Source organism: Vanellus vanellus, assembly GCF_965231255.1.
Source record: "Vanellus vanellus genome assembly, chromosome: 1".
Taxonomy (NCBI): domain Eukaryota; kingdom Metazoa; phylum Chordata; class Aves; order Charadriiformes; family Charadriidae; genus Vanellus; species Vanellus vanellus.
Window position 1 is genome coordinate 56,487,882 of NC_138905.1, and position 22,347 is coordinate 56,510,228.

At 47.2% G+C, this 22,347-nt stretch overlaps 1 protein-coding gene across 2 annotated transcripts; it reads right to left on the minus strand.

Annotated features, from left to right (window-relative positions):
- Positions 1-658: 658 nt before the first annotated feature.
- On the minus strand, positions 659-17,213 carry TEF (TEF transcription factor, PAR bZIP family member). 2 transcript variants are annotated; one of them, XM_082479756.1, is made up of 5 exons: positions 17,002-17,213; positions 5,768-6,094; positions 4,067-4,287; positions 3,189-3,400; positions 659-1,272 (listed from the first exon to the last, which is right to left on the minus strand). In XM_082479756.1, the coding sequence occupies exons 1-5, from the start codon at positions 17,102-17,104 to the stop codon at positions 1,251-1,253; spliced, it is 885 nt and encodes a 294-aa protein (XP_082335882.1). In that variant the 5' UTR covers positions 17,105-17,213; the 3' UTR covers positions 659-1,250. The 2 variants fall into 2 exon arrangements, with proteins under 2 accessions (XP_082335882.1, XP_082335881.1); XM_082479755.1 differs by lacking the exon at positions 17,002-17,213 and adding an exon at positions 11,898-12,198.
- Positions 17,214-22,347: the final 5,134 nt, after the last annotated feature.

The following is a 22,347-nucleotide window of genomic DNA, read 5'->3' on the forward strand; positions in this document are numbered from 1 at the left end:
GTCTTACAGGCTCCATTTTGGCTACCAGCATGGCCCAGAAATTAAGTACTCTTTTTCTTCCCACACAAATTTAGCTCTTGAGCTTCCTCAATATAAGAGTAGATTCTTCTTGTGCTGATGAAACTCTTACAAAGGAACTTCTACCTACTTCCTCCATCTTCTACACACAATAAGCATCCCCACAATCTGTCCAAGCTTTCATCTACTCTCCCGCACCAGCAAAAGGGTCTTGATACTTAAGCTGCCTGTTATAATTATAGGAAATCATTGGCTGTTTCAGTTTTAGAAAACAGATGAACAAAGCACTCTCTTGCCACCGCAGTTCTCATGTAGTCAAGAGACAGAAAGTTGTAATATGGCAGCTAACAGCCATTGTTTTGCTGGAGCTAATACTCATTTGGTAGTTTCAGACTGCCAAAAGACATGAGGATCAGCAGCTCAGACTAGCACCTTTTCCATGATTGCTAAATTGTTAACAGAAGAATAGATCTTGTTTCAGCAAGATGCCATAAAAGACAGTGAGCCTGATAAAAGAAAGAAAGGAAAAGGCAGGTTACAGCAGTATAGCTGTGGAGCAGGAAAGCAACCAAAGTGTTTTACTGTAACATGGGTCATTTGATAGAGGTTTATTACTACTCTTTGTATGGCAAACTCTGGTGCTTTCTGGATTGTTTCAATCCATCTGCTGTAGTTTTCTGCACTGGAAGTCTCACACATCACAGATTGCTGTTGTCCTGATGTCTTTAATTCTGCACCCACAATAGTCCACAAGATGCTACACTGTACCAGAAGTGAGCTGCAGTATTAAATAAAATTCACTTTACTGCAGGGGAAAAAAAGAGTCTTAAAACATACCAGTTCTTAATATATACACTTTCATTTAAAACTCCCTATTTTCTTCCACTTGAGTGCCGAAACACAGAGTCACTATTCACACAGGCTGTCAACAGACTTTGAGACATGAACTTTGAGTGTCTTGACAAAACCCCAATAAGTAAGCTTATTGTAGTTCATAGTTACAGTGAGAAAGACAGATAAGAAAGCCATATACAGAATTAAGGAGACTTTGCACTTTTCATCATGCCCAGCCCTGGGTAGTTCAGATGGGGTACTTGCAGGCAAGCAGGCAGGCAGGGTCATCGTCAGTTGTTTGTGTTGGGACACCTCATAGATTTCACTGCTCACTCTGAAGACTGGCGATTCATGTGTGCTTTTTAGTTTCTTTGTTTTTAAAAGTCTTTAAAGTTGCATCACTCGGAATCAGATAAGTCACTTTAAACAAAGCAAAGTGTTAAGTGTGACAATTTATTTGTAACATGCTTCCCACCATCACCACCACACACCACCCTGTGAAAGAAAAACCCCTGCTGAAAGGGTGACAATTTTTAGTATGTTTGAAAGAAATTAGACCAACACTGCATGAAGAGCCACTCTAGTCAAATTAAAAGCATAACAGAGGGGGACATAATTCAAAGCATACATATTTACTTTAAGCATTCTGGATTAGCCTGCTTCTCCACTTCCTTAAGAAGTCAACACACAATTGGTCTAAACTTGCACCAATTTCCACATTATGTTTAAAAGACAAGCTAGGCAAGAAGTCTTTAGTATAGAAAAGAATCCCCAATGCTTTTTTAATAAACTTTTCAGATTTCAATAGGGGAACTGGAAACTACCCTAAACATCATCTATCCCACATTTACTCCCTAGTATAAATATTAGCCCAAGAAGTGTAGCCTAAGTGTTCTGACACAGCCACTATCTTAAGATAGCTTCTCTTGTTAAGAGGACTTCTAGACATATACTTCTGCTAAAGCTTCTGGTTCTTGCAGTTGTAGGTCATGTAGAAGGTCCCAACATAATTCATAACATATTTTGCTTTTAACACCACGTACTGTTGAAGCAGCGCTTGGTGCTGAGAATGGATTACTTCCAAGAGGGCAAGTCTTGTGTGCTAATTTTGTAACAGGAAACATGCTGGAGAGAGAACCAGCAGGCATGGAGAGACCAGATATGCTGCTACACAGGAGATAGTGAGGTAAAGTGTTCGTGTTTAGAGTGGGTGTAGCTTGTTCCATAGAGTGTTCACGAGGCAAAGGACCAAAACTCTTTCTCAAGCTCTTGTACAACAGGTAAGGTGCAGTAAAGTAACAGTGGCTTGTTTGCTTCTTAAAAAAAAAAACAAACCCTTCTTCCAAAGCATAAGGTACTGGCAATTCCCTAACAGATGGGACTCAGGGTTCAGCCTAACGAGCCAGACCTCTTTTCCTAAATCTTCCTTACTTCTCAGTTAAATGTGACATGCTGCTTTACTAGCAGTTCAAGAGGGAAGTCCCTCTAAGGAAAAAAAGGAGGGGTGGTGGTAGAAATACAGCCTGAAACCCACAGCAAATTATTTTGTCCATATCTGTAAAGTGAGAGATCCCCTTCTGTTCGCTCTCCTTGGTTTCTGGAAATTATTCAGGATTAGAACCCACCAAGATGTTTGAGCCATATTTTAATCAACACTGCACTGACTCTGGTCTGCATAACACTTGTGCATTAACCTTGAGATAACTCAGTTTTTATGAGATTGAATATTTTCCTATCTGTCTTTCCAAAAGGTTCCCCTATTCCTCTTCAACAGGAACAGAGTTCTATGCAACAGGTACTTCCCAGTGCCTCTGAATGGGAGAGGAGATAATTTCATGATGCTGCCCAGCAACATCTACTTACATCTTAAAATTATGTTTTACAATTTGACTGGGAGGGGTGGTCAGGGTGGAGAAGGAGAAAAGAGCAGGAGTTTAAAAAGAAAAAAAAAGCAAGGAGAGCCTCCTAGGCTCCTTCTCCACTTAAAATGGAGATTAGAAAATGGAGATAGCAAAAGCCCTGTCCAGTCAGGAGGGATCCACCTCTATTCCTCTAGACAGGTGGATCTGCTCTATTGTATGACATCATAAAATGCTCTATCAATGTTAAAAACATAGTTGTAAATATGGACATTAAGATTTTGGGCAACACAATGATCAGGAAAGGGTCTGAACAAGTTGTGCCAACAGAAACAGGGTTTGGGTATTTTTTTGTGTGTGTCTAGATGCAAAATGGCAAAGCCTCCATAAACTTTATTTCTGTGTGTCTCTACAGAAGGCAGAGAAGTCTAAGAGGCTAAAACAAGGAGCCCTGACAAGGAAAAGGGGTGTGCTTACAAGGGTCCGTATCTGGTCTCGTATTTAGAAACAATGTTCTTGCATCGTCCCACTTCCTTGCGCAGCTCTGCAACCTCCGTCCTCAGGGCTGTATTCTCTTTCTCAAGAAAGGCTGCCCGAATTGTGATCTGATTCTCCTTTAATCGCCGAGCATCACGGGAACGTTTTGCTGCCACATTGTTCTTCTTTCGCCTTGTCCAATATTTTTCATCCTGCAGCAGAAAAGGAAGAGGAAAAAAAAAAAAAAAAAAAAAGAGAAGAGATGCCAACCTGACAACTATATCAAACAGACACCTCTTTATTGTATAATGACATTCATACTAACTGCTATATTGAAGAATCTCCTTCATTGGTTCGCAGGGCTCAGACACCAAAATGCAGGCAACACATTACTGTAAGATTTCATCCTTACATGAGCCTTGTTTTAGGATGAACCAAGTGCACTGCTAGAACTAGGGAGATTAAGAGACATGGCTACTAAGAAGCTGTCCAACTGAAATGTTCCCTTTACTTAGATTCAATTTGTGAATGAACTTCCACAGAAAACAATCTATTCTGTTGTCTGGACTGCTTAAAGCCAGATCAGACATAATGCTGGGCAAATATATACAATGGCCTTCAAAAGTGCAGTTGATGAGGATGTGATTTGATAGTTCTTCTAATTTCTGTGTATAGCATGGTAAGTTGCTTCTGCCCAGTAATTATCTCATGATATCAAAACAGCAAGAACAGCAGTTGACTTGCCAATTCTATTCTTGGCAGTGCTTCTGCCCAATCGCATAGGTATAGGGCATTAGTTTTATGTGTCAAAATGTTTGGGCAAAGAGTCAGGAACTTTGATCAAGGCCTAGAGAAGTTTGCAGCAATAAATCTGTTACCTTTTGCTCATCTGGGACAAAAACCTTCTTGGCTTTTTTAATCATTGGTTGTGGTTTCAGGTCCTCTTCAGTAAACTTGTGCTTGCGAGGATTGAAGAGCTCACCACCAGGCACACTGGACAGCACTAAATCAGCAGGGTCAGGGTTAAAATTCACCTCAACTTCTACGCAGTCGGGATCAATGGGGCTGGGAGTATTTCTCTCATTTTGTGGTGGGGACTCTGGCAACAACAGGAGAAGTTACGATACATTCAACAGACTGAAGAGAATTAACCGAGAAACCAACTTGAGTATCTCTGTTTATTGCCCCACCATGGGCAGTATTTGAGAGTATTACTTGGTATTTCCCTAAGGCGTGCTTGGTGCTGCACAGGTGCTGGTACAGAGAGAAGCTACACAGTCCAGTTTGTAATACAGACTCTAGGAACACATGCCAGACTAACAGACATGAGCATACAGATGCAGAACAAGAGTTAATACTTCCTCAGCAAAAACTTCATGCTTTGTATACTTAAGAAGTGCCTTCCACAGCAGTGAGAAATGAGAAACTTGTATCAGCCTGAGTTTTGCACCACAGAGAGCCTTACAGAAACAAGCCTGCCCGAAGACCCAGGTCCCTGGGTCCTTCAAAGGTCAGACATTTGTATTTCCAAACAAAGGACTAAATAAAGGTGGGTTTGTTACAAATGCAACAGTTTTCTACTTCTTCGCCACATGGAAACAAATGTCCCAACAGATTTTCTGACACTGATAGTGTTCATATGAACTTTGTCATATTGATCTATTGTTAAATACTTCACACACATGAATTGCAAATGTCAGTGCAATTTGAAGTAGTGATCAATGAATAATTTTTTCACATACCACCTCGAAAAAACACCACACCCTATGTCTTACTGAAGTAGTTCCACGTTTTGCTTTTTTCTTGCAGATTCACAGAAAAGGCCCTGAGCAAAATGCTTTCTGTAAAGTCTGCTCATAAAATAGTACTGTGACTATCATGTTTAAACTCCAAATCCAGGCCAAACTGAGCTGCTAAATTCTTTAATAAAAAAAGATCTCTGTACTACCAGTGAAGAGTAGAAGTTTCCTAGTACCATTTAAGTACGGTTTTGTTTCTTTGTTCCTCCATTCCCACTTCAAAGCACCACAGAACATCAAACCGCATAATTAACACACCTTTTCCAAGTGCCTGTTCTCACATTTCACAGGCTAGCATGAAAAGATTGCTTCATTGTTTTTCTATTAAGCATTATTATTTGAGGTACATTAAGTTACCATAAGTTCACCCAAGCAGACCAAGCCACCAAGGTAGCACAAATGACTTGTCACAAACTATCAAATCTGTTGTAAAATAACCTGAGAAACTGTTTTCTCAACATGTCCAGCTTCCCACTAGATTAGCAATACCACGAAAGCAAATACTTTATGTTGGTGTTTCAGCTCTCCTAATTTCAAAATAGAACCAGACTGTACACTGAGAGACACTCATTTTTTCCAGAAGGGGGAGAGAGGAAGAAGAGAAGAAGCATCTTCATGAACTGACACATGGAGTAAGGCTCTACACTGATCACGTTTGTGCTACTTAACCTGCCACAGCCAACACTGACAGGTTAACATGTCTCCTCTTTGATCTAAAGCAGGCACCTTTAAATATGAGAACAACAAAAGTCCCTCAGAGCCCCGTATTATGCCATCTACCTGTGCTGGAGGCTGCTTCAGATTGCTGGTAAACTGCAGTGGAAGAGGATGATGCAGGAGAACCAGTGGAAGCACTGGCAGACTCCTTTCCTTCCAGCTCAGCCACAGGCAAGAGTGGATTCTGGTTCAAATCCAGGTGAGTAGGGCTGGAAGGAATTCCATTCTCCAGCAGGAACTCATCCAGATCCATATATTCCAGGTGGAAAGATTCGCCATCATAAGGAATAGTTTTGTCCCAAATGGGCGGCATAAGGGAAGCCGAGACTGCCATAGTGCTGGCAGCTGCTGCCTCATCTTCCTCAAGCTTTATCTTCTCCTTCTCTTTATCTGAAAGATACAAGTAGGTCACTGTACAAGCTGCAACACAGGAGAGACTCGAGGTTTAAGAGTCTAACAAAATCCCCATGAAAGGAAATTCAGTAAGCTGTATTTCTGCCTCATGACATGATCTGAAAAATCAGATGTTGAAAGGCAACATTCATACATTCGGTATGGAATGCTCTGACCCCCTGTGATGGCCGGACCACAGACATTTGAGTAGCCTTGAAGACCAGCATCTTTGCTGTGATAACTTACCAAAGTGTGATATAATACTGCATGTAGCTTATTGTTAAATAGTCACTGCAAAATAGCCTGGCTCATCTTGGAAGACAGCGAAAGTGAGTGTCCGTAAGTAGGATTACATGGGAAGCCATTAAGAAAACTCCAAGGAAGCAGAGTAGTTTATTCTACACACAAAGAAAGAAAGTGCAGAAGAATAATCTAGATACAAACAAGAAAGGAATATGGGTTTTCAGATTACATTTGAAAATTAGTCAAGAGGTTCACAGGACACCAGAGACCTGGTTGTCTATTGTTCAGTATTTTAGAAGCATTTATTTATGAAATGACTCAGCATGTCCACATAAAGCAATAGCTCCAAATGCTGTTCACTATAGATAGCTCAGAGTACCTACATACAATTTTCACTCTTTGGGGACACGTCTAATAAGGCATACTCCCACACCCCACCCCCAAGCCACAAAAGACTGATGAAATTTTCTCCACTACTATGCTACAGTGCACATATTACACAAAAATGGCTGCTTCTATGTTCCACATAGCTACTGAATCTTAACAATTGTCTGGGACAGAATCCAAGCAGAAAAGTCAAGTTATGGAATAATTACATAAATTAAGAGATAAAAATAAGCTCGCAGGAAAGAAAAAAAGAATCCAAGTAATTTTCCTGATCCAGTTCTCCGTGCAGTTCCACCAGCACCGAAGGAGGCATTGCAGAATAACACTGCCAGCATTGAGCCAGCACTGCCGTCAAAAGGAAGTCACCAGTTGTACCCTAACCAGTTGCAAATTGTGTCTTACCATGGAAGCTGACAAATATTCAGCTCAATGGAACATGGACTCCAGGGACTTACACTGGACCAGTTTGGATCTCCAGTATTCACACAAGTTAGCCCAACAAAATGCACAAACACTTGGCATGAGGGTTTTCCAGCCTGGCTACAATACGCTAAAGGAGCATTTTTCTTTCTCGGGGGTGGGAGTGGGGATGAAACTCTGCTCTAAATCAGAAAAGCCTATTTATATAAAACCTATTCTGATAGAACTGGCATTCCTTCCGCTGTTGCCTTAGCTGCTGTGGAACTGGGACTGAAAGAGCTTTTTATGGCTTAAAGAACAGTGCTGCCATATGAAGTAAATTATCATTTTAACCTACCATGCTCTGAACATCTTATACAAAAAGAGATACCCATTTTAAACTAAACAGCTCAGAAAATACTTACCAGCCATAGACTTGGGTCTAAGAGCAAGTACCTAAAGAACACATTAAATTCAGACCAGCGCCTTCTGGACCTGAGCTTTGTTACCATAATCTTGTAGTTTTGGCCTTCCCCTTTGCTGCTTCACACTGCTGCCTCTGAACAGCCATCTTTCAACTCCTATTCCTGCTATCAACTCCTTCTTGCGGGGAGTTTTGCCATTTTCCTACCCTTCGCTTGGGCAAATGTGCAGGTTAACAGTCATGATCCAAATAAACTGCACATTTCTAAATAGTTCCTACTTGAAGCTAGTAAAGAAACAGCGTCTACTCTGCTTCACATGACGATTTCACTTACTACTGAAGGACACCCCACCAAATTGGAACTGCCATTTTACATTCAACTCATGAATCGGGGATGGTGTATTTCCACAAGGTTTGCGTAGTGCCCAGCACAACTAAACCCAGATTCATACCAGAGATTGTGGACAATATCCTAGTAAAGATATCACCAAAACAAATGCAAGTGACAATAATGAATTCTTCGTAAATCTCTTTATTTTTTAATCAACAGGATAAAAACCTTGTGAATGATGAAATAAAATGGCAGAAAAAAAAAGAAAAAAACAATCAGTCTTTACTTTTGAAAACAACAATATTCTGTTATAAGTTATACCAGTTTTAATGCAAGCTAGCAGTGCTTTTGTTTTGCAACACCTAATACAAGGCCTCCAACAGAGGAAAAAAGAAACCGTAAGTGACCAGCAGACTAAACATAAGGCTTAAAAATATTTTTCAGAAGGCAGACACCAAAAAGACTATATTGCTGGTGTATGTGGCTCTTCTCAGATCTTTTAATGACTTTTATACATGCACCATCATCTTGCTGTACTTCAGTAACCTGAAAAGACTGTGGTCCCTCCAACTTCCCCTTGCTATCGTCCCTGGCTCATGCCAGATTAGATCCTTTCTTGACATAAGACCACCATCTGAAATTTTTTGTCCTTTTGCTACATGTTGACAACTGGACAAGCACCGGGGCCCCAGTGCTGTCTTCGTTTAGCTATGCTGCCTCTCTCTCTCCCTCCTCGCTTCTAACAGCAATATCTGAAACAAATTAAAATAGCAGAAGTTAACATGCATATTGGGTGCCTGTATATTTCAAGCATGACCATAAAAAGATAAAACCTTTGTATGATCATTTTTGCATTGACATTTTCCCCACTGGCTTTCTTTCAATTCATTTAATCTTTATTTCTGCTGCACAACATCCTGCTGGGTGCACAATAGCTAATGAAACACTAATTAACTCCTTGCATCTTGAGAGGGAAGTTTTCACCCGCTCCATCACAGGGAGCCGAAACATTAATTCTCTTAAGATATTTATAGTGTAAACAGGTATTACCTGACAGCAGAGCTGCAGTATCCTAAGAGGCTCCATTTGCAGTGATTCAAGGTCACCCTGATAAATCTGGACTGTACTTGTGCAGCTGATAGCTCATGTCCGATTTAGCCCCCTCATTCTGCTACTGTGACCTACTAACTAGGCTGTACATCTGTTGGTAACAGAGAGGTCACTAGTTTATGCTAAGTAATTTAGGCAGAGCATTACAGTTCTTGAACTGTTGGAAATACTGCTGGTTTACCCAAAAGCAGCAGCCTGGAAAGAGCTTTATTCCACATCCTGCTTTATCCTCGATGTGCCCCACCCGCCAAACAACAACAAAACAAAAGCACACCAAAAGGTATTTTGGCCACAACTGTCAAGTGCTATCCCAGCCACAAACAAAACAAACACTTCTTTGACAAAGTTCCCCTTGTTCATAAAAAAAAATAGCATCAAATTATACCAAAACCACTATACAGACTAAGGCTGATTGCTCCATAAAGATTTAGTCCCACTTGTGACAACAGAACAAGACAGGTTATAGGGTTCTGTATTCCTGATGCCCATTACTGTGATGTTTGTTGAGGCATTCCTCCTCAGCAGCACACAACTGGTGTTTAAGGCATCCTTTGGAGAGCATGCAGCAGCTCATTATTAGTAGGAGAGACTTACGCTCCTGCGCCAGAATATTAATTCTCTTCCCTTACCTCACAGGACTTTTATAAAATTATTATTTTTATTTATCTAATCCCTACAGTGTACATGACGACAACTTACAGTAAGGCCAGTCAGATATACTTGGTATATGGCAGGGCATTCAAGATGATGGCATTCAGTTGGAACTGGATGTCCTCCTCTGTTGCTCAGGATTAGAAAGCCTGCTGGCTTACTGGGTAGTCAAATTACCTACAGCAGTTGGAAGACCCACAGGTAGCTTGTGGAGACTACAAATGGACACTACAACTAGTTGATACAATTTCTCACTGAGTAAGACAGAAAATTGTATTTTTGTCAACAGGCATTCAAAAAAAAAGGCATGGGGTCTTTTCTCAGAAAGTTTGCTGAAAACGTACCACTGTATTAAGTAAATTAGTAATTATTTAACATTTTGTCTGTGTCACCGTATTGTAAAGGAACAGAAAATAAACAAGGATCCTCTGAAGTCAGTTGAGTCACAATTCTACTGACAAGTCTTTTGTAAAATTAAGAGTAACTACCTGATAACATAGAAGGCATTCTTTCTTTTGTCTTGCAAATATGCAAACAAGAAAAGCATCAAAGATCAAAATAAACAGAAATCAACAAGTTCCACACAACGTGAAGTGAAATAGTACAACGTGGACTAAGGAAATCTATGGAGAAATTTTAAGAATGAGAACAATCTGAACTTCATCACAGCATCAATGGGGAGGGGTAATCAAGATGCAATGGATTCAAGCTGAACACCTTCCCAACCTGGAATAGGGTCATCTAGTAAAAGGAAGAGTATCAAATATTTCTAATTTTAGAAAAATGCACTACCTCAAAATCACATGAATTTTAAAATTTTACATCTCCATAGGCCAGATCACATGACTCTGGACAAAAACCCCCACACTCCTAAGATGAAGTCGCCATATCATAGTCAGCTACCATCCTAGTTTCCACACATGAACTTAAACTGCTCTTGCTGGCACTATTGCCTTTAAAAGGGACTGGGTGAAGAAATATGTTAAGAAACCCCATAATGTTGTAGCTTCAACATTCTATGTACTGCAGCATCCTGCACCATGGCAAAATAACTAAAACTTTTTTTTTTTTTTTAACAGAAAGGAGAGAAAATATTTGCCAGAAACACAAGATGGATACATTTACACAGTATTGTGCAACGATAGACATACAAAGTAAACAAATCTTAACTAGGATCCTCACTGGGAACAATTGCTAACCTTGATTGCACTGCAGTCTACCCTGGATATTGCCTGATGTTCCAAAAATTATTTTCAACCTCAAAACTCCTAAATGTATGGATTTATTTTGTTATACACCAGTACACTGGGCATTACAGCAGGGCAGATAAACCTGATCCTTCCTCAAAACCAAACTGATACTCCGAAAGGCAAAAATACCGCCAGCTGAAAAAAAAAAGAAGTTCAAAAAGAAAAGTGTGCCATCAGCAATGAAGACTATAAGCACTGTTATTTACACAGCTGCTGTCTGCATAATCAGTGGGAGAGAGGCAGCTCCAGCCTATGCAGCACTGCATGTGCAGACAACCAGTCCTACCCTTACGGATTATCACCAAACCTAATCTGAAGAGATTTGCTATTTACGCATGTCACCGTACAACTTTTCAGCAATTAAGGTCAAGAAGACTCGAAATCTTTCCATAGGTGCTCCCAACTATGCGTCTGACAGTCTGGGAGGCTTCACATAGCTGAGGGAATAAAACCAGCGTGTCACGATCCTGACTTCCACCCACCCCTCGTACCCGAAGCATTTTAGTTTGCCCCCACGACAGGACGACGGCAGCAGCTGAATTTTCCAGTCGCACCGGCTCGCAAGCGAGACCCAGCCCGCGGGGCGGCCGCCGCTGCCCTGCGCTTCTGAGGCGAGGAGGCGGCCGAGCTGTAGGCCGGCGGGCCCGGCGGCCGCCCCGTTGAGGCCGAGCCCTTCCCGGCGGGATCCCGTGCTGCCGGCACTTGGCACGGCCGGCCGGGGTGGGGTGGGCGGAGGGAATGGGCTCGGGGCGTACCGGCGAAGGACGCCAAGCCCGGGCGTGCGGCCTCTCCTGCGCGCACCGCCCCCCCCCGCGCGCACACCGCGGCCAGTCCCACCATGATCCGGCGGGTCCCGCCCTCCGAAGCGCGGGGCGGGAAGACGGCGGGGGGGGGGGGGGGGAGGGGGAAGAGGCGGAGGAGGATGAGAAGAAGGAAGGCGGGGGGTGGGTGAAGCTGGAGGGTGCCGCGCGCTCCCGCCGACCCCGCGCGCGCTCCCGCGCTCACCCAGGCGCGCCTCCCGCGGCGGGTTCTCCATCAGCTTCTTCAGCACCAGCGGGAAGGCGCCCGCCAGGCCCCGCTGCTCCTGCTGCGCGGTAGCCCCCGCGCTCCCCCCGGCTGCCGTGGGCTCCGGTCCTCCCGCCGCCGCCGCCGCCTCCTGGTGCGCGGCGCGGCCGGGCATACTCCCCGCGAGCTGGCGGGCGGGCTGTCAACGGCTGTCAACGGTCGCGGCGGCCGGCGCGAGGCTGCGACAACTCCCCGGGACCCGTCGGCAACGACGAGCACGGAGCAGACGGACGCGCGAGAGAGGCGAAGAGCGCATGCGCGGCAGGCTGACGCCTCGCGCGTGCTTCAGTATTCATGAGGACGGGGCCTCGCCCACTGATGGCGTCGCGACCCGCCCCCTCCTCCCCGCCGCACCCATTGGCCGGCACCACCCGGGGGAACGGCCCCGCGCGGGCAGGCCCCGCCCTCCCCGCCTTTCCGCGGCCGGCGCGGGCACGCGCCCCCCGCCCGCCGGGGCACGTGCAGGGGCGGGCTCCCGCAGCTCATTAGCATGCTGTGCCCCGCCTTCCCCCGCACCTCCTCCGGGAGCTGCGTCACCGCCAGCTGCTCCTGAAGCCTCGGGGGAAGGCGGGGGGGGGGGAGGGCAGGGCGCGCGTGGGCGGGCGGCGGTGGCGGCGGCGGCGGAGGAGCAGCAGCAGCAGCAGCAGCAGCAGCAGCAGCGCCTGCCGCGGGGCGCGCGCTCGCCTTCTGTGCGGGGGGGCGCTTCTGCGCCTGCGCAGGAGCCCCTCCCGCGCCGTTCCCCGAGGCGACCGTTACCAGCTGAGGGGGCCGCGTAGGCGGCCCGAGCTGCGCGGCGCTGAGCGGCTCCTTCTCAGCCGTTAGGCCGTTCCCTGGTGCCTCAGCCCCGGCCCGGTTGGGTTGGACCGCCGAGGCAGCCGGCGCGGTGCGGGAGGGTGGCGGTCCCGGGCTCGGAGGTCGCGTAACCGCGTCGGCCGTCGCGGGGTCGGGCAAGGCGGGAGCCCGCCACTCCCGAACCGCCGCCTCCAGCCCGTCCTTAAATATCCTGGTTCAAGATCCCGAGATCACCTTTCCCACATGACCTGGATTTAATCTCCTGCTGTCCTACATCGTGCCCGCAGCAGCCGCAGCGGTGTGCCCTATATAGCGGTAGCAAGGAGAAGGACTTCATTGCGGCTGCTGGCGTGGCTGGGAAGCTGGAGAAGGAGGGGATCTCTCCAAGTTCTTATGGTCACAAGCGATTCCTTGTGATTCCCCGAACAGCCCCCCTCTTCCAGCAAGAGGGTGCTGTGCTGGGATTTAAGCTTCTGAACATACAAAGGGAGCAAGTGTTGCCGAGTTCAACCCCAAGAGCACAGGCAGATACCGAGGAGCCTCTGCTGAATGAATAAGCTTGCAGAAGTGACTGATGCTACAGCCACAGGCTTCTCCCGTCAGCAGTTGCTGCCTCTTGCCTCAGAAGGGCCAGCCGCAGCAAACCTACCGCATAGCACTGCGAGTGGGGAAAGGAAAGGCAACCTCCCTGGAAAGGCCCCATTTGCACCCAACAGAGCCACAGGTGCCAGGGTGGAGATATCCTCCTATGTTCCAGCAGAAAAGGGACCTCTTCTTCCTAGGTAGACACTCAGGCATCTGTTTGGTTCAGCTGCTCTTCTGCAAACAGACACTTCATTTTGGTTGCGAGGTGCAATTTGACCTGACCCCCCTGATGGTCTTTGTGACACAGATCACATCTGAATTCCTCCCTCTGCACCCCAGCAAAAGGAACAGATTGGAAGTCCTGTGGAGTCGGTGCTTTCTTCTGTAGGTGAGAAAGTAAGTAGGTGCTTACTACAACGAGGACTGGGGGATGTCTCCATCCAACCCAGTCAGACAGGGAGCTGCCCTACCTGCCAGCTACTTCTCTTGCATAGGCTGGGAGGCTGAATCTAGTGCCTCCTTCGCAGGGGACAGGGGTGGGACTTCTGACACAACTCCTGTGTGCATGCTCCCCAATGGGGAGCTGGGAAAGTACCACCTTGCTAGTACAGGTTGTAGTCCAGAGACTGAAACAGCACAGGTTAATGCATCATTTATCAAGGCTGATGATAAATCCAGCTGCAAGAAGCAGGCAGAAGAGGTCATGCTCTTCTGCCCATCATGCTCCAGGGCTGCTGCTTGCCCTCTGTGGACTCCCTCCCCTTGCCAAGCTCAGCTGGCAGAAGAAAAAAGCACATGTATGAAAGGGAAATGCCACTTCACACGGGGCAATGAAACACAGATGTCGGACCACACATGACAGAGAGAGCACACAGCTCAGCAAGGGGCAATGGGCTCACAGCGATGCTTTTGCCCAGGAAACAGCCTGTGGTAGGTGGTAGATAGAGAACACAACCTAGTGAGTTCAGGAAGGAGCAGCTTCTAGGAACAGGGTGAGGGGATGTAGCCAAAGCAGGCAGGCCGCAGGCTTCCGGTTCAGTTACAGCTTTCATGGTCGCTTTGTTCCATTGTTGTTGATGCTGGAGGCCCCCGGGGATGACGATGTGTCTCAGTACTGTACAACGCTCCTTCAAGGAACAGGCTCTGCGTGCATCCCCCCTGCAGATCTCAACACCAACTGCTTTGCTGGGTACTGTCCATATGAATGGAGGTTATTAAAACCACTCAGCAGCCTTTACTCCAGGGCTCTTTCCTTTAGATCAACCATGTTCTTCCTCCAGCACATTTCCACCCACACTCCACTGTGCTAAGGTTTGTTGTGCACCACCACTGGGTTGTGAACGCTGCATGAAGAGGGTTTAGCCTGTCCAGTGTTAGCTGCTTGGCCCAAAGGCGGGAGGGAGTTCCTGGGGAGCATTCCTGTGGGTTCCCTCTCACAGCACCCTGCTTGGGCATCAGCTCTGCTCTGCCAGCAAGCAGAGAGGTAACTCTGAGAGCTTTTTCTGGCCTCCTCTGGGGATTAGGGGCTCAAGCCACTGCCGGCAGAAAGTGGGCGCTGCACCATCAGCTGTACCTTCTTGGTTAAGCTAGGATCTGCCTGGATTTTTACAATTTCTCTTTTGCTCTGCAGCTGAGACGGAAGAGTAGGACAATGAGATGGGAGGAGAGGAATGCAGTGGCCTTGGCTGTTACTGCTGGGAATCTTGTCAGGGACAGATGATGCAGAACAGCCCAGCTCTGATGCAGCAGGGAGGCAAGCAAGAAGTAGCCCAGCAATAGGCCCAGGAGGGGGAACACATACACCAACCCCCACTGGGAGGTCTGAATAGCATAACACATTTCAGACAGAGGCCTGAAACCCAGCAGATCCAGACAAGTCATGTATAGGTATGGAGACCCAGGAAGAGAGAACTGAGTTCTGTGGGAAGAAGGCCATGATGGGAACACTGGCCTGGGGAGGGAGACAGCATAAGAAGGACAATTCTAAGGGTTACAGGAGGTGATGCTGAGAGGCAGGGTGGTCCTGGGGCTGAGGAAGAAAGCTGCCACAAAACAGCACTCTCAGCTGCCAAATAAGCCATATTAAGACTAAATTATTCCCTCTGCAAATCATTGATCCCCCTTCTACCCCCCACTTCAACTCTTGCCAAACAGATAAATCTTGCCAGCACTCCTCCCTTGGATTAATTCAATCCACTTGGCTGTGGAGAGCAGAGATCCCAGAGAGGCAGCCAAACTTCGGCATAGCCACAGCAAGGCTCCGCACCACATGAGCATCCCCAGGCATTACTGCCTCCTTCTAGCCAGGTCTGCTTTCTACCTTGGTATCAGTCAGCTCAGAAAACATGCCCTGGTCCCCACACACAACTTCACACTGTGTGATATATAAACACGCCTGTTAATGGGCAAAGTCTCAGCAAAGGAGAACTCCAGCTCACAGGTGGCAGCAATGGAACAATGTGGCAAAATGAGCCCCTTAGGGGGTATGGCAGCTCCCCTTGCCCTATCAATCCCTTTCCCACTGGGAGCTGTGGGGGTGCCGAGGGCTTGCTGTATGCCAGCAGGTGTAGGCAGCTGCCTTTCCTGCCATGAGTTCTTTAGTGCTGTAGCAGCAGCCTTTTCTCCCGTTGACGCCTGACCAAGAGCAGGGTGCCTTTCCACATTGTGTGTCTGGCTTTTCTGCTCCCACCTCCTGGATCATGCTGCCCCTCAAGACTGCAGAGCCATCTGCATGTCCTACAACTGGAACTCCCTACAGAAAAGCGAGCTCAGTGTGTGTTTGTTTCTGTGAGTTCAACTCACTCATGCCTAGACATGAGCTTGTTGAGCCAAAGTGTTCCCACACACCTCCCCAGAACTCAGCAGTGAACATTAAAACACAACAACCAAAAAGCAGCTTGCCAAGGGCATGTGTCATCCTATCCAAAACCAGAGAGTACCCAAGTTGTGTTATGGGCACTTGGAGCATGCCCAGCAATAGAGAAGTGCTCAGTCCAGCAACAGCAAAGTGTTCAGCATAGCAGAAGCACAGACTAATCTGGGTCCTTTCCATTTGTTCTCCTGCGTCCTTTCCATTTGTTTTCTAGGATGCTGCACAGACAGTGGGAAAGCCTAGGAGTACAGAAGTGCTCTTGCAAAGAAAACACAACATTTGCTGTATTCCCTACCCCAGCTTTCCACTGATAAACAACTGCAGCATCGAACACAAAGTTTGTACGGAGTCAGCCTGCCTCACGTGGGCTGGGGTCCATGGACGTTCTGCATCTGGGAAGAGGCAATGTCTGGAGGCTCAGCAGTTATTAACCATGGGACAACCTGGATAGGAGCGACTTACACGATTGCTACATGAGCGTGGAGATTTGTGCCCAAGCCTTCTCTGCACAAAGCTTTGAGGGTTTCCAAGAAGTAGCTGAGCACAGAGATTAAAAGGATCAGGAGCTCAGCACTCTTGACTGATTTTGTAATCAATCCACTGCTGCCGTTTTTCCTCCTAGCTGCACAACACACTCGGTGCCAGAACTCCCTGTCTGACTTGGACACTTGGGGGAAACACACCCTTGAAGGGCTTGCAGCAAACAAGATCTTCTGCCTGCTTCTCGCCTTGCAACTTAAGAAGTGGAAAGAGAAATCAAACCAGAAACCCCAGCATGCGTCCCCTCGATCCTACCTGTCATCTTGTTGGTCCAGGGTAAGGAGTACTCCAGCAGGGACTTCAGGACTTCAGGAAAGTCCAGGGCAGCAGGGCCCCCAGGGCTGTTGCAGCTTGACATGTCCTGTCCTGGGACTGCGCTAGCACAGCTAAGGGAGAGCCAGGTGCCTGGCCGCCAACGCTACACCCCACTCGCCTGGGTGTTGTCAGAAGGGCTCGGAGGAGCCTGGAGTGGGCTTGCCAGACTACTCCGGCTGAGAGAAAAAACAAGGAGGAAGGGAGGGAGCCTGGCAGAGATGCAGTTTGCCTGGCTGTCTTCACCTCCCCCTCTCCCACTCTGAAGTGGCCAATTGTGGAAATAGCTTGCAGCCTCGCAGGGCTGGGCCAGGCAGCTGGCCAGCGTGGTTTTACAGGGCCTTTCCCAGCCAATCCGGCAGCAAAGAACTGGGCCAGTTATCTAACTTTGCAAAGGCAGCACCCTTTTCCTTCCCAAGGTGTTATAACAAATATACGGGGGGGGGGGGGGGGGGGGGAAGCAAGTGCACGCTGTCAGAGGTACACACGTCAGCAGCAAACGCAACAGCAGAGGGATCCTCTGAAGGGCTCTCAAGAGGCTCTGAGGTTCCAAGCTGCACAGGCTGCCCTGTGGAGATACACACGTTGTCTGCATCTGCCTGCTAACTTTTCAGCTCTCTGAGATGCAGATAGTGACAATATTTGTATGTGATGCAACACTTACTCTGTGTCCCTCCTAAGTCAACATTGTTAACAACATAAGGCATCTTTCTTGTCAAGTGTGCATCATCCCCAAAATGCAGAATTTCTCTTCATAAGTGGCACAGAGTTCTATCAGAAAGCTGACAGCCTCCTCTTGGAGCAGCGATGTAAGGCAAGAGAGTTCATGCACCCTGCAAATACTCTGATAACAGCTGGTTAAGTAAGATCTTCAGCATGCAAAGCCCCTTCTATCCTGTTACTGAAGTTTTTTAGCATGGGGGGATGGATTTGAGACAGGAGGATAACGGTCTGATCTTTATCAGGATCTGGCTTGGGAAGGAGTATCTTACATGTGCTGCGGTCTTCTCTTTTGCTGGGTGTGATAATTAGAACAGAAGTGCCTTTATTTCACAGTTTGCTCCTGTCCATTTTGCCAGGCTCAGCCCTACAGCACTAGTGCAAGTCGATAGGAACCAGGTATTCTAACACTGGTCTGTGAGCCCCAGCTCTCGAGGACAGCCCTGCAAAACTGTGCTTGGCTCTGAGCATAGAAGTGGCCTGAGTGAAGTCAGTAGGACTTTTCTTGTGCCTAAAGTGAAGCATTGCACTGGCCCAAAACTGAGAGCCTTAAAAAGTGATAGGGTTTTGCTCACTCCTGACAGCATGGTGCTTGGTCCCATAAGGAAATGCATTTGATTTAACCCCACAGAAACCAAAAAAAGAAAGAATTACCTCTCCAGGCTGGGTGGTTGGGAGTTTCAGATTAGCTGGGGAAGTTTCATGATCTAGATCCCAATATAATCAGCTCAGAAATCACATGATAAATGCTTTAGTAGAATTCTTAATTACGATACAACTACATTACAACCTCTTAGTATTTTCCCTGTCGTTTGCCACCCCCACACCTGTAGAGAGAACATAAGAAAGCAAACAGTGATAACCGTCAGTGGTGATGCCATTCCGGGAGAACAGTCCCCTACTAACCCCAGCCCATTACAGGGTCCTCCACTCACCCAAATGTGGAGCCAGCAGATGGACCCTGCAAACATTCTCAAAAGTCAGTGGATTCTGGCTACTGGGAGCAAGAAAAGCCATCACATCTCTCTCTCCTGGAGCACAGCCTGCCAGCTAGAAGGTCCATGTCCTTTCCCAAAATCTTCTGGTCCATTCTGGCTGGTCAAGGCAAAGGGAGTCACTTAATCCTGCCAGTCATTGCTAACATTTGGGAGTGCTATGGTCATATATGCCTAGGCCTGCTTCTCATCAAATGATGGCGAGGTAAAGTGACTGGGAATGTGGTAGCTGCCCAGTGCCAGGTGCAGCTGGACCTCCTGCTTTTGCCCCAGGCTCAAACTTGTCCTGAAAGCTGGACAAACATCTGACCACATGTCTTGAGGCACCCAAGGACTTCACAGCAGCTGCTACAGCAATTGACTGACATTTATGGCTTCAGAAAATGAAGAAGTTCATTGAGAGGAAATTGTCACTTAGCATTTTGAATTATTAGCCTGCAACGGACATCTACAAGTTCTTTTTAAAGATCTGAGAGCACATGTATCATCTCGTGTTTGCCATGTCCACAAAGTCTCCTCCCAACACTGTGTGTCCTTCTGGATTCATAATCCCTGAAAATCAACCTCCCACCCCGGAGAAGAGCTTGGGTAAGATCACTAGTAGGATGCATAAATGCTGCCCTGACTTCAAGCCCCGGGGAAGCAGAAACAGTACGATGGAGTAGAGTCATAGCAGTGGGGAGTATCCGTCTGCCCGTGTGTCCCGCCACAGAGAGCGCTTGAGCTGCTTTAGCAAACAGAGTTGAAATGTTGGCTCTGGAAAGCTGCAGGCATGGCCACAGATTGCATCATTTGTGCTGGCTGTACTGTTATCAGATCAAATCAGATCGTTATTTATTATTATTGTAAACCCATGTTAGTGGAGGTCTCAGCAGCTCTGCTCCATCACTCAAAAGTCCTTAGCAGCACATTTTCTCAGATTCAAAAGCCATAGTCAACTTATGCTTGCCTTAAGTGGGTGGCACACAGAAGGGGGCACCTAATGTGACAGAGAGGGCCAAACTCTGGGAACACCAATTTAAATGGCAGAGGCCAGGGCTACCTTCAGTGTCTTTTCTCTAGGTCTCCCAGTGCAGCTACCCACACCACCAACAGTGTTGCTGGGCCCCTCGGCATGTTTGCCCAAGGAGCGTGTTCAGCAGTGCCATGGCTGCACGCAGTCCCGAGGGGAGGAGTGGGGGGTCCTTCAACATCTGCCTTGGTCCATGCTATCACTCCTTTTATATTTTCATTCCAAAGAGTAGCTTTTTTTAAGCACAACCAAATTCTCGTACCTTGCTTCCCCTCCCTGCTTCGCTTCTCTGCAGTGCTCAGTTACTTCTGTTGGTACCAGGGCATGTAAATGTCTCTTTTTAAACCCCTAATTCTACTCTTGTCTTCAGAGGGATCTCTCTACGGAGGTCTGTCATCAGGCTTGAAGTGCACTGGGAACTGCAGAGCGCTGCTGCTCAGGTGTTATCAGTAGGTACAGCCTGCCTGACAGTTTGAGACCCCAAGGAATCATTTCGGACATTCAGACTTCTCTGACACAACCCTGTTCATTACAAGGAGCTGGGCAAGGTGACTCTCCAAATTGCCATTTTTCCCTCAGCCCCAGGAGTGCTCCCTCAACTCCTTCACAGGGCCACATCCATGGTCCTTCTGGATCTGCTTTTCCACTGCTTCCCCTCCTGCAGGTGTCTTGCAGCAACGCTCAGCCCTGAAACAAGAGACAGTGGCACAGCTGGGTGCCTCCTCGGGCCAATACTCCTGCAAATTGTCTCCTACTAGAGTCTTGTATTTGGTAGTGGCACCTGGCTGCATGCTGATTTCTGAGGCCACCATTACAGAAGGGAGCTTAGTTGTTTATTATAGGTACCTGAAAGCATGGCTTGCAGGAAACCCACCAGCAGCAGTGACATTTGACCAAAGAAAGGCATTTAATGGTTATTATTATTAATTGTTATCTTAGCTTTCTCAGATAAAATGAAAGCTTGGCTTGATAATCTAATGGAATGCATCCTCTTAGAAAATAAAAAAACTTGTCTGCTTTTCTAAGGACACAAAGCTTAAACAACAGCATTATATATCCATCCATCCGTCCATCCACCCCTTGCTCCCCAGAACAGGCTACTCACTTTGGCAAAGGGATAAATATATTTAAATATCTTTTTATATTTGAAACATAAACTAGGAAGAAGAGAGAGTCAAATTAATGCCTTCTCCAAGAGAAAACTTGCTGTTGTTTGTTCTGTTTGATTTGGGGCATATGCATTGGCAGCCAAAACCCCAAAGCACATGCTGCCCCTGGCAGGCAATAGTGAGGAGAGAGGCAAAAGTCAGCAGTACTGAGGGGACTTTGTGGTGACAGACAAGGAAGGTTACTTACCCTGAGGTGTATCTGGAAATAAGGACAAAAATCTGTAGAAATCTCTAGAAGCTTTACAAAGTCTGCTGCTCTTGAAACAGCTTTCTTTTTTCCAGTCACCCAAGACCATTCACCTTAGCAGCACTGCCATTATTCAGAAATTTCCATATCGCCTCACGTGGGGATGTCTTCTGCTGCAGGTCCCATCGATCAAACCTACTCATCATGGTCTGTGTGGAGGTTCCAGGCCCACCTATGGGGTTTGGGTCTTGCACAAAACCCAGCTTGGTAAGTGGTTTCCTCTTTCTTTTTTTATCCAAGCAAACCCTTTGCCAGAGGTCAGCCACTGCCTCTTTGCAGGACAAATCCACGGACAGCTGCCAGATTTAACTATTTATTTGCATAGTGCATTGGGCCTGATAGGGAATTTTGTTCACCTCAGCAGGGTCCGGCAGACTGAGTTTCACTGTGGTCTTTCTGAAAGGACGCTTGTCCCACATCCCAGCACCTTGTCTTCTATGGGGTCGAGATGCTGCTGCTAGTGGCAATGGACATCTACAGAGCTACAAGGACACCCAGAACAGCAGCAGCAGGGAGAGCTGTGGCCAGACCAGGGATGTCCGCATCCTCCACAGCAGATCGCTTTAAAAGAAAAGGAGGTGGGAGAAGGAACGATGAAGCCAGTGTGGGAGTGTGGACAGCTGAGAGTGGTAAAAGTGGGACTTGGGCTCTGTGTTGGCTAAAGACTCTGCCTGGCACCTGAAATGTGGGCATGTGACCTGTTAGGTACTTTTGATGGTATCAACACGTGGCACAGACATGCAGGCTTGATGAGGCCTTGCACTGAGTCCCCTTCCCAACTCTGAAGGGGCTGTCCCTTCCCCGAGCAGGGTATTGTATGCATACACATGCATACATATGTGTACGTGTGTGCCTATCTCCCTATGTGAAGGAGCAGCACCAGGATCCCCGAGCGAACAGTGCAACTCAGTGGAAGGAACCGCCTTTCGCCTGAGGCGAAAGGATTTCTACAAACTAATTCCCCAAAATGAGTGCCAAAAAGCTAATGAACTTTGCTTCCCCAACTCCTCCACCAAGACATCCTCCCCTTCTCGGGGTGCTCACGTGGCAGCCGGGCTCACCGCAGCTCTGCTCCTCCGCACGTGGCCTTCCCCTGTGAGGTGCCATTTGCCAGAAAACTAGGTGCTAGGCAGGGAGAAAACGTGA